Genomic DNA, 13,380 nt, shown 5'->3' on the forward strand with positions numbered 1-13,380 from the left:
CTCCTTGGTAAACTTTGCATCCTCTATACATGTAGCTAAATCTGGTATGTCCTCTGTCTCAACGCATGACACAATTTGAACTTGTGGACTAGCATTTAGATTAGGTTTTGGAAGATTAACCATACTTACATCCTGGACTGTTCCCAACTCTTCTCCTTTCTTCAGTAAGTGACTGGTCTTACTGGTGTTCGATACCACTACTATAGCTGCTCCATCCCTATCAAGGAATCTTCAATATGCAACATATCTACTAAGTTAGAACTAGGTTTTAATAGTACTGTACCTTTATGACCAACTATCTCCACCAGCATAACGGCTGTGTGTTGTGGTGGTAGCCAAACAGACTATACCATCTTCACCTTATCCCTTGGGGATTGATCTGCTGTGTCAGTTTTCCCTATATTCCCCAACGGTCTGACACTTGGGTGATACTGGATGATTCCCAATTCTCGACAGACAGTTTCAGACAATAGCAATGGATCAGGTGCCTTGACCTTAACATAAACTGTAGTATGGACTTCCCTGTCTTCAAAGCTGATGTCAACCTCCATCTGTCCATCCAAGACAATAGGCTGATTGTTGTAGTTGAAAGCTTGTTTGCTGGCAGGCTTAAAACCCTCCTTCTTCAACTCAGCAGTATTGACCACTGTCTTAAACAAGTCCCCACTTACAATACTAATGTCTGAGCCTGTGTCTATTATACCTGTTACAGGTATTCCTCCTATCTTGACAATAACACTCTAAGGACTACCCTCTTCACCTTGACAAGTGCCTTGACCCATAGTTGGAGATGTGGTTGAATTTGATGGAAACAAAATTTCAACAATCTTTTGAAACTGGTTTTTCTCTGGTTCCACTCCTGGATGATTATTGCCACAAATGACTCTGTTCTTCCTTGGTAGGTTACTCTTTCCCTCACTTTCAGTTTTCTGTGCTTTGCAGTCTCTGGCTAGATGATTTGGACTGTTACAAACATAACATCTCAGCTGTTGTTTATAGGGTTGCTTAGATTTACTATTGTCAGTATTCTGTACAGATTTCTGGTTGAGATTACCTTGTGGCTGTCTAACAGAATATCTCTGCTCAGAATATCTCAGTTGATCTCTTCCATATTGCTGTCTCTTCCTCAACTCTGCCAATCTTTTCTCCAAAGGCTTCATTTCTGGCAGCTAGACAAAGCTCAGTGTAGCTTCTTGCTCCTGACACAGCAGGGGCTTTACTCAACTACAATATAAGGCCACTCTGCAGCTGGCCATACAGCAACACACCTCTAGTTTCTGGTGATACCTTGTCCTTCCCAAAACCTACCATAGACTCCGGTTATTAGGCGCACATGGTTAAGCGAATATTGCTTGTTAAGCGCATATAGTAGACTTATGCTATACACCTGTTTGTTAGGCTCCTATTCGGTGATTATTAGTTTCTCATCCAGCCTTTCTAATTATTGTGATGCGGGCGGGAGGGTATTACCATTATGCCATTATTTTATAATATTAACACACTAATGTACAGACCTTGTCCAAATTGTCTTTCTTTCTTCTACAAACATTTCCTTCACCAGCTGATTCTACTTTTCGTGATCGCCAACTGTTTTTCGACAGTCAACTAAAAGCCTGCTTTGATGAAGTCGATAGAGCACGATTGCAACTGACACTGCAGCAATTTGTTAAGGAAAACAACAGTTCTCCTGGCGATATATAGCGCAGTGTAGCGTTCATCAACAAAAAATTATAACAGTTTGGTATCACGTGTTCTTCTGAGCATGCGCAGAGTAAATAATGGCTTCCCATGCGGTAGCTTAAGAAGGATGCGGGCGGTGGATGAGAAACTAATAATCACCAAATAGGGGCCTTAAATGCATATGGTTGAAATCGCCTCTGCCACCTCGTACTACATAGATTTGTTGCCAGAATGAATCAGACATATCACAGCACACTCGATGCCTCGCCAGGCCCGTGTCTAGCAGATACTGCCATCTGTAATAATGATAGCTGTAGCTGCTACCTGGCTTCTAAGGATTTCCGTTTCCACGACTGAAGCAAACCATTAACTGGTGTTCAAATCACTTGAAAACTGTAGTGGGTACAACTAATTCCCTCCTAGCAGAAATTTCGTATAAGCGCATGTGCTTAGCAAGCACAGTAAATTTCACAAATAATTTCTCCGAAAATTATAAGCGCATGCGCCTAATAACCAGAGTCTACAGTATTTGAAAGATACATTCTAGACGTCTTATGTAATCCGCAATGATTTCAAAGTCATTCTGTACTGCATGGCGAAAATCAAGAGCTGCTAGTGTCAGATTTCCAGGGTCTAGTCGTGCACGTAGAGCTTTTACAGCTTCCTCAAAAGTGCCACGGTCCTCTCCATTCAACAAATTCCACTCCTGGAGAGTCCTGTTTCTTAAATACCCTGCCAATTGCATTAGAGTCTTCTCTTCAGACCAACCATTCCACACAGCTGCTCTCTCCAAAGTAGGGAGCCAGTCATCAAATCTTATTTCAGGGTCCTCAGCTGTGAATGAATCAATTGGTGGAGCCTTTCCTCATCGCTGAACTGGTTGTGTAGTGTAGACTGGACCAGAAAGTACTAATGGAGGACATGAACATGTGATTGGTGCAATGTTAGTGTCAGTAGTTTGAGTCATTGGCCCAGATGTGCTCAAGGGTGTTGACCTTACCCCTGTTAATCCAGTTGTTACCAGCCCGGGGTGGGTATAGTAAAATTTAATCGGTGGTGGGAACCTTGTTGCACCACCTGAACTCAGCAATATAGGTACTGAATGTGTTAGAGTTACACTTGGTGTTTGTGCAACAGGTACATTAAACAACAACTCACCTGCATTAGGTAAGGCTTCACCGACTCTTGAAGAGCTGTGGAGAGGTTGAGTTGTGTTGGTTGCCAGTGTACTGAGAAGTTCAGAAGATTGCCCATACGTAATCTGATATTTGCTTAGCAACAAACTTCTCAGACTCTGTAACTCCTGGTCTTTAGCCAACATAGCTTGATCAAACTCTCACAGTTAGTATTCCAAAACTCTTGACTCTACTCTTCCTGGCTTCCAACTCTTTATTCAACCTCTCAACGTCTTGGGCAGCCAACTGTTGCTGTTGTTGCAACGACTTGTTCTGACTCAACAACTCCTTTGATACTGTCTTCTCTTTAACTAAAGCACACTTAACAACATCTAACTCACTGTGTTTCTCTTCTAAACACAATTTTAGGCACTGAATCTCTTCTACAAAGCTGTCCAACTGCTGTTGCAACTTTATCTCTAGTTCTGACAACTCTTTGTCATAGCCTTCTTCCCTCACTGGGCGTCCTTCTAATTCTAAGACCTGTGTCTTTGTAAAGTGCTCTTCTTTGTCCTCCACTAAACGTTTCATGAAACTATGTGAGGGAGATACTTGAGGAGTAGGCTGACAGCTACTTACTAAAGAACGGACTGTGGAGTTAGTACTAATACTTAACAGCAAACCTTGTTCATTTTGTAAGGAAAGTTTCTCTGTCCCGTCTTCTTGCTCATCCACTGCAACTTGGATGCTAGAAGGATTCTTGCCCATTGTTCTTAGATTTTCTTCTAACATGACCATCAAGTCATCACCAGTAGCTCTGGGGGGGGGGTTCTAAGGCTGTTGCCAACTGTTGCAGTTGGCATAGCTTAAGTCTCTTAGAGTTCAAGGGAAAAACTGCCTTTTCAAGTCCTACTGGGTTGCTCATCCTAGCAGCTTCTTCTTGACCTTTTCTAAGACAAGCAATCTCGGTAGGACCTCCAAATGTAAGACTACTGGTTTACAGCACTCCAACGCAACCTCAATAATCATTAAACTCCTGACAATTACAAGGTTTTATACACAAAGGTGACCTATACATCATGTGATCTAGATAATTATGTAGTTGTTTATTGTTCAGTGTTCTGGAATAATCTGGCACAATCTAGAACAGGCTGGAATTTCCTTACTGTACAAAAGGACACCACATTACACATGTAATATGTAACTAGTTACTATTTCTCTAGGAGTAATATGTAACTGTAACAGCTGTAACGTGTTACATTGTATAGAAGTAACTAGCAAGTTACATTTTTAAAGTAGCAACCCCAACTCTGCAGATCTGATGGATATGGTAACTTCCCCTATATTACACCTCAATGGAAACTAAACTTTTATATGTCACTGTACTCCAGTAACCAAAACAACTGCAGGTAGAAAAAATTCACTGATTTCAAGGTTTTGGGAGTTAACAGCAAAAATTTTATTTTTGAAATAATTATTTAGACATTTATATCATACAGCACGATGGTACTGTATAGTAGGAACCACAAAGGTGTGGGCATGGCTCATGGATGAACATCACCCAAAAACCAGTCTCACTTTTCCAAGATAACGATGAGGCAGTAGGTTATGTAAAACCAAGCCTTAAGATCAACCCAAAATGCTTTCTACAAGTTGCTACGGAATTTAAAATTTATTCAATGGAATTTTCTAGTCACTGACAGACTGAGTAACTGACTGACTGATGCCTTCAGACAAGCGTAACTCAATAATGGCTAAGGCTATGGGCTTGATTTTTTCACTGCTTGATGTTGTTTTGGCTTGAGAAGTGACTTTTAGCATACCACAGTATGTACAATGCATTCTTCATGAACTTACCAATGTCCTCCTTTGTGTCCCATTCATCTTTGTTGACAGTGAAAAGTTTCGATTTGGTGGTAGCACGTGATGGCTTCCCTTTGTAATGAAAATTGTCCGTATTTTTCATAGTGACTATTTTGTTTGCAGAGGTGCTTTTCGAACAGTTCTTGATTTGTACTGCTGTGTAACGAGTTAAACATAGCTGACAATGAAGTGTAATGGATACTTCACTTTTCAGGTGAACTGGGGCACGGCACCATTTCTTTCTCTTCATATGCGTGGATTGCAGAGGTGCTTTTTGAAAAGTTCTTGATTTGTAATGCTGTGTAACAGGTTGAACATAGCTGACAATGGAGTGTATTGGATACTTCAACTTTTCAGACAATAACTGATATAGCTGGGGCACGTGGCGCCATTTCAGATGCAGTATATGCGTGGATTCACCAGTTATAATAATTATTTTCAAAAAGGTTTACAAACAAGTTCACAAAAAAATTGGAATTTTCAACTAGAGTAGGGACTATAGCATATTAATAAAAAGTACTGAAACGAGCTGGAGTAGCTTGTTTCAGTACTTTATTGATGTGCCATGGTCCCTACTCTAGTTGAAATTCCAAATTTTTGTGTACTTGTAATGATACTTTTTGTATTGAACTTTTTGCTCAACCTCGAAAATATTGTGCCTCAAAATATTTAATATGTCACAGGTAGACTCCATAGCAGCAATGACATACACCTTTACACATGCACATAATTATCAAATAGTACCATAATTATAGTCCAACTTATAAACTTTGTGTGGTCACTCAAATGTCACCCATGTATCCATTGGCATCAGTTGCTTGCTATATACCATCAAATTCCCTCAAGCTGTACTGGACCTTCTTTAGAGTTTATTTTTCTGTGAGTTAAAACTTTCTGGTATGTACTGAAGTGCAGCAAAAACATGCCACCCCCCCTTGAGTTCTGGTAGAGTATATGACTGCATTTAGCTTGGTTCCTGGATACTAGTGAGGCACCTATAATAATGATATGCAATAATGTATAATTACCGTAACGTTTAAGGGATCCCCCCAAGAATTACAAGCGCTGCCCAAAATTCCAATAATCCTAGAGACATCTTACGAGACGAAAATCACCTTTACAGAATAGTACTAGTCCATATAATGTATAATACAATGTTAATTATAACAAAACACTTACAGATGGCCAGATGTAGAATTTTAGAAAATCACAAATATTTGAATTTTAGACTGACTGCCTGACTGCCTGACCAACTGACTGACCACAGTCGCAAGGCTAGAGGCCAAATGAAGCAGTTCATGGCCCAATGTTATGCCACAATAACAAGCTCACCAGTGGGATGTGCCTTTTGGCGTTCCAATGAGTTTAGGCCATCTGTGCCTTGTCTTTTCTTTTATCTTCAATCGGGCTACTTGTCTTCTTCTTCATTAAATGAAACCATATTGAGGCATTAATTTTCTGCATCAGCACTTTCTTTCAGCTGCATATTTAGACACCACAAAATTATTTCAGAGTGGATTTCAGAAACGCTTCAGTCCTGGCACTACTATAAGGGGTATACTAGCTAGATATCTGCAACTTCACAATTGGGATCTCGTTCACCATAAGTTCACAACCATGCCCATCAAATAAAGATCTAGGTGGAATAATAGCGATAGAGTACAGAGACCATGCACACTTCTTAACAATCTAGCTATTAATTTTACTTAACAGAAAACAAGATGACCTTGTACACCCCTTATTGGTTAGCTGCACACCCCTTGGTTGACTTGCGATACTCTAATACAACAGTCACTCTAATACAACAGTCACTCTAATACAACAGTCATGTATGATATTCTAATAGAACAGTCATGAGTTACACGGTAGCTATAGTTGTACTGCAAAAAAAAACTAAACAAACTAGTATTTGTTAAAAATTGTTAATTTGAAAAATGAAGTAGGATCTATGCAACAAAAAGTAGTCAAACAAGAGATGAATGATGGTATTACAGCATAGCTCGGTGGGAAATTCCTACTTTGGCACATTATAATGATTATTTTGTTCAGTGCCAAAGTAGGGACTTCCCAACAAGCTATGCTGTAATACCATCATTCATCGCTTGTTTGACTACTTTTTATTGCATAGATCCCTACTTCATTTTTTAATTTTTTTAAAAATACTATACAATTAGGAAATTTACACTGATTTCTTTTCAAATGTTGGCAAGTTACATGACAGTGAAATACGTTAGGTTTATTTAAGTATTTTATCTGTCCACCAATGCACATACAGTTGTGCAGAGAAATGCCCTCAACTGTTCTCACCATAAGGGAGGTACTGACCCCTGATGAAAATTAAGTTTTGAAAATCTGCCACTGCCTTGGCCTGCAGAGGCAATTGCATATAAGTAATAGAGCTTGAGATAGACATATAAGGTACATCTAGTTTATCAACTTCATAACTTCAGATTCAAACTCAGATTAGAAAGAGCCATGCATGTACTTGAAATTTGAATAGTAAGTAATGGAAAGTGTTAAATTTGTCCTCTGTGTGTGCATGCATGTGCATGTGTGTGACCTCTTACCATATGATGTAGTTGTTAAGTGCACGCACTTATCGTATTATAAGTGAATGCATTTGCATCAAAAATTCTTGTAGTCAGGTTATATTTTATAGTTATATCACAGCAGGAATAGAATTATCTTACATGAGTCCAAGGCAAAGCCGAGGACAAGTGTAATAACTAAGATACTCTATGAAGGCTGTGATATAACTGGCTAACAGTATATCTAAGTAGAAGGTAGTTTGATATATATATATATATATATATATATATATACATGGCTTCATATACAGCCAAGGGTGATTGGTAATATCTACCACCAAGAGTTACAGTAATGTGGGGTTTGACTACCATATCCTACTACTTTTAGACTAACTTGTTCTTCAAAATTGCCTTTTATTTTTATAGCATGTCTGCATAAGAGAATTTCATATGAAGAAGGACAAAGGATTCAGCCTAACTGCTCCACAGTTTGCATTTGTGAAAATGGAAAATTTAACTGTACATTTCAAGATGTGGAATGTGGATCAACTAATTCAACTTGTGTTGTACATGGGGACCCACATTATAATACATTTGACAAACGCAAATATGACTTTATGGGACTGTGTGAGTATGTTCTCTCTAAGCCGTGTGACAGAAATGACCCAGATTTTATCATTGTTGGTAAAAATAGTGAAACAAGCTGCAACAAAGCTATTACAGCAACAGAAGCAGTGAGAGTGATTATTCCTAACCAAGTTTTAGAAATCAATCTTAAAAGAGGTAGGGGTGGACAGGTGTACATTAATGATGTACTACGGCCAAATGATGGAGATGGAGTGCTGTATAGTTCTGATGGAGTACAAGTGGTCAGATCAGGTGGACATCCTACAGTGTTCCTTACAATGATGTTCCCAGTGCAAATACATTGGGATGGAAGCCGTAGAGTGCAAATTACTGCATCTAGAGAATGGCAAGGACGGTTGTGTGGACTATGTGGGAACTACAACAACAATCATGGCGATGATCTTGTGTTCGAAAATGGCTCAATGGCAACTTCCGTGAATGATTTTGGGAACAGCTGGTTGTTTAATGAAACAGAAGAGAAGTGTCTATATGATCCACCTCCACCCTGTCCACCTGATATTAAATCAATAGCTGAATCAAAGTGTAACATTATTGCTACTGTATTTGGAGCATGCCACAGTGTGGTAAGTCATGAGGACTTTATTGAAGATTGTGTGTATGACTACTGTGCGACTGGAAGAGATGAAGAATACTTTTGTGATGCTGTATCTACTTATGCTGCACGGTGTGCATCAGAAGGTGTTGTTATTCCCACCTGGAGGAATTCTTCTTTTTGTCGTAAGTTTATCATATCTGCATAATAAACTATAGGGATGAATTTCTTAATGTAGCTATCATCTGTCCACCTGGTAAAGTATATCAACAGTGTGGACCATCGTGTCCTCAAACATGTGATACCATCAATAATAATGTTACCTGTATTGGTGGTGGCTGTGCTCCAGGATGCTTTTGTCCAAGTGGAATGGTTCAAAAACAAAATGGCACCTGTGTAGATGAGAGCAGTTGTTCAGGTATAGTAGTAAAAATATGCACAATCCAATCTGATTCAAGAATTGTTTACCTCTGCTAGTACATATTCTTTTCTCACAGGCATTTGCACAATAAAGGGATATGATTTAGTGATTGCAATTGATGAGTCTAAGAGTGTTAGGAATGAATTTCAAACAATTCTAAACTTTACTACACGAGTACTTGACAACTTAAAAATAGGTGAAAACCATACAAAGGTTGGAGTAATACTATTTGCTGGGAAAGCTAGAGTACACTTTGATCTAAACCAACACACAAACAAAGATGCCTTGTTGTCAGCAATAAAGCAAATGTCGTACAATGAATCTAAAGGGACCAAATACTCAAAAGTTTTAAATGAGCTATATACAATGTCACAGAATTCATCACAAGGTTTCAGAAAAGATTTTGATAACATTGCCGTAATTATAACTGATGGTAAAATAAAAGGACAGGAAAATGAAAGGAAAAAAATAACAACGGAACTTCTTCGCCTTACTAAAACTTATGAGCTGTATGTTTTTGGAATTTTTAATAATAAAGGTTCATCTGATGATCAACGTAATGACTTAGCATTCATATCTAGTGTTAATGGATCAAATAATGGATCAAATGTATTTATAGCTACTGAGCTAGCTGATGAAGAATTGGACCAAATTGAAGCGAACCTTACTGCACGGTTATGTGCAAGAAGATCAAGTTAGTAATTGGTGCATAAAAGGCTAAGCACTGAGTAGATTGTGTGTTTTAATTGACAATTGCAATGCATGAACAAAGCAACAATGACCTGTATTATACAGTATGGTAGTGTTGTAAATTAGGGCTGCACTTTCTTACAAACAATTATCAACCACAAACCAGCCTCACAATACCTTCATGGCGCCTTGCCTTGGCAGTGTGGAGTCAAGCTCAAAAGAGTCTTTAGAGCAGCCAAAATGCTTCCGATAAAGTTGCTACAGAATTTTACTTAACAGAATTTTCTACTGACTGACTGACTGACTAACTAACCAACTAACTGCATGCCTGATGCCTTTAGACAAGCATGGCTCAATTATGGCTAAGCATAGGCTTTATTTTTCACTGTTAAATGTTGTTTCAGCCCGATAGGTGTCTTTTGGCATTCTGCAGTATGTACAATGTATGCATCATGGACTTACCTTTGTCCTCCTTTTCTACTCACTGACAGCATAAGGTGTCAATTCATGGTAGCTGGCACATGATATACGTTTGTAAAGGAAATTGTCGTATTTTCCATAGTTATACTGGATTGATTACAGAGGTGCTTCTCTTATTGTTCTTCATTTGTAATGCTGTGTAATGAGTTGGTTATGTCTAATCAAACTTTAACCTAATTTTCCTTTTACTTGTGATTGTATATTTTGCACCACCTCCAGAATTGCAGGTAGTCTAATACAATGGCTTTATAAATAATGCATAATTAGTCAATAAATAATGTACTGTATTCTGTTAAACTCCTTGTTGTTTTACTTACAGATGCCACACCAAATACAACACATCAGAAGGTTATGGTTAACTTTAATGCCAGCAGTTATGATTTAGAAGTTGATGAAACTAAAGCTATTGTACAAGTAAAAGCACATGGAAAGTTTGACACTCCTTTTCTTATAAAGGTAGTAGTTGAAGCGTTTAATCACTCAAAACCAAGTAAGAATTTGGATACTTCTTATCTCATCATGTCTTTATATGCATACAGTGTATCATTAGAGTGGATGTCAGTCATGCAGCACCTTTTGTTACTATCTGTATCTTTATATACCATAGGTGAAATATTTTTCATTGCGGAAAGTAGAAAAGTATTATTTCCTGCTGGCATTGATACTGTGTTAGTACCCATATGTGTGTTTCCTGATGTACTGCGTAGTGGGATAGCTGGAAGATTTAAAGTTAGATTAGAAGCAGACGATGATGCTTCAAATGGCCATGTGATTATTGAATCACCAAGTCAAGCTGTGGTCAAGGTCCCTTCACCACATGCAGAATAACTTAATTGAACACGATGAGTTGTTAAAACATATTACATATTGTGCTTGTAATTGTGGTACATTTTAAATATTTAGGTTGTGCTCATTTTATTTCTTTTAACAACCATATATATATATATAAAGAGCTGGATATTACTTAACATCTCTATTAACCTATCACTGTTTCATAGCTAGCTACAATATGACAGGACATTTTGATGGATCCACACTTCATCAGCTTAGATATGAATTAAATGTTGTCAAAATCAAGGTACATTAGATAGAAACACCCACCTGTAAAGTGGCTTGCAACGCCTGTAGTACAGTTGTTGAAGGTTAAAAATGACCATATCCGGAAAAAAATGGTATAAAGATAAAATTGGTATCATTAGATGCAGAATTTTCTGGAGAACAACATATCCAAAATCCTCTAAAATCCCCTTTGGGGAAAAAAAAGTTATGGACGTTTGAAGTTTTATGCAAATATACTGCAACAAGGCATTAACCTCCAAAAACTTTAATTTTATGTTTCTGATTATAACTTGAGATGTACACCACATATCTTAATTCTGTTTTTTGTACATGGTTATGCTCATGTATCTGTACTTATTTGTACACAGGTTACCATGACAATAATCACAATTATCTTGCGATTTGTATATATATTAATTTATGGTTTTTAGTTGTTATCCATATCTAGTTGTATGTATAAAAGCTACTTTTGAATTTGGCAATAATTTTGAGGTATAGATGAAAACTCTCATTAAGCCCAACAATTCAGTCAGTAGCCCATTTTAAAAAAATGTTTTACAATTAAGTTTCGGCCATTTTTGTGATTTGCTTAAGGTTTCATAAAAATATTTCTAGTTTTACATACTCAAAAAAAATTACATAGCTAATATGTTTCTGGAAGAAGATAAACATGTATTGGTCTGGCTGTTGAAGGGTGATAACCAGCAAAATGATAATATCATGATAAATTTGGTGTCATTAATGACATATCCAAAATCCTCTGAAATCTCTTTTCAGAATTTTTTCTACAGTTGTTTGATTTTTAATGGAAAATTACTATATAGGAGCATGAATTAGTTATTGAATTTATAAAAGGTAGCTTTTGAAACACTCTAACCTTAACCTTATGCATGTACATAAAATTCTATGTAAACTAAACAAATTCACTTTTAGGTAATTCAGAACTGTGCAGCTGCATGTTTGTTTTGTTACAGTTTGTATACATATATAATTATCGTTTTCAATGTAAATAGCTACGTATAAGTAGTGCCATGCTTTCTCAATGACAATTTCTTTATCAATAATTTTTTAGCCTTTTACAATATTCTCCCCTCAAGCAGTAAATCCATGATTGACCACTGTTATGACATAATTAAACTTTTTTTGAAACTGCCGCATGTACACCATAAGTATGACAGTTTCCATTTAGATTGAACTGTGTACATGTCTATTATTACAAATGCATTAAAGCATGGCACAGCTTAGTAAGCATTTATGAGCTCATTCCAGTATGTAACCTTCAAGTGAACCTGCAATTTAAATACCTCAATCTCAACATCAATCACTGCTTGAAGTATCTTAGTTTACTACAGTGGTATATCCCCAGTATATGGAACAGTTAATTGTTTGTTATTTTAGTAGTTTTTCAGTAAACCCGCATTCACTGATGTTTTACTGAGAGTTTAAAACTTAGTAAAATAATTATGTTCCATATACTTAAGTTTACTGACACTTTACTATCAGTATATCTACAGTAAGGCATCTTAACAAATTAGTAAACTAAGAACCTTCAAGCAGTGAATACTTTCATGCTTTCCACCATAATATTTAGTGAGACCCCAGCAGCTGGCCTATATATGGCTACGTTAGGGCTTATACACTTTACTTGCTTCTTTGTGAGGCTGATCACAAGTTAACATACACAAGGTGAAGTTTCATTTATCATAGTTGAATTTCAACAAAGATCAACATAGAAACATGCTTTATCATATTAATTTTATTATCGAAAGAAAAATAATTTAAAATATTGGAGTAGCATTATTAGGTCATGCATTATTTGGTGAGTTTCTGTTTGTCATCAGAAAATGGACAGGTGGGTCAATATTTCTATAATATAGCTATAGGCTTATTATCATACCCCAACTCTCTGTATCACTGTTTTGTTAGCTATATAAATACAGTAACTGATCTGAAAGCAGCACAACACCACAGTACTATGGTCTACTTCAGATGTAACTACGTATAGTTGTCCTTTGTGATTACAGAATTTTACTAACATAAAATTAATTTTTTAGAAGGTTCACTGCACAATCCTTAAGGATTTCAATACTACAGTTAACAAGGCAGCATAAGTGCAGTAATCTTAAAAACTTATCTTCACATGTTCAATCTTTTTGATATTCAGACAAATAATGGTTGGCTACATCATTCTTTAATAATATTTGTGGCAAAGAAAATACAATTGTGATGCTGATAAGAAACAGAACTTCACTAAGACCTTATAGAATAGTTTGACTATTTAACTGCAAAATATACACCAAGCCACAGTAAACTATAGAGCACAGTTCTAGTGGCAAAGGATATGGAAATAACAGATATTTGGTT

At 37.0% G+C, this 13,380-nt stretch overlaps 1 protein-coding gene across 1 annotated transcript in view; it reads left to right on the forward strand.

Annotated features, from left to right (window-relative positions):
• LOC136264568 (uncharacterized) overlaps nucleotides 1-10,909 on the forward strand; it is a 43,122-nt gene extending 32,213 nt beyond the window's left edge. Inside the window, exons 13-17 of the mRNA XM_066059331.1 lie at nucleotides 7,613-8,551; nucleotides 8,605-8,784; nucleotides 8,864-9,481; nucleotides 10,277-10,447; nucleotides 10,565-10,909. Of these exons, the coding sequence (XP_065915403.1) occupies nucleotides 7,613-8,551; nucleotides 8,605-8,784; nucleotides 8,864-9,481; nucleotides 10,277-10,447; nucleotides 10,565-10,785 (2,129 nt within the window). The 3' untranslated portion in view covers nucleotides 10,786-10,909. The remainder of the gene's footprint in view (nucleotides 1-7,612; nucleotides 8,552-8,604; nucleotides 8,785-8,863; nucleotides 9,482-10,276; nucleotides 10,448-10,564) is intronic.
• The last annotated feature ends 2,471 nt before the right edge of the window (nucleotides 10,910-13,380 follow it).

The sequence above is a fragment of the Dysidea avara genome, chromosome 8 (genome assembly GCF_963678975.1).
Source record: "Dysidea avara chromosome 8, odDysAvar1.4, whole genome shotgun sequence".
NCBI lineage: Eukaryota > Metazoa > Porifera > Demospongiae > Dictyoceratida > Dysideidae > Dysidea > Dysidea avara.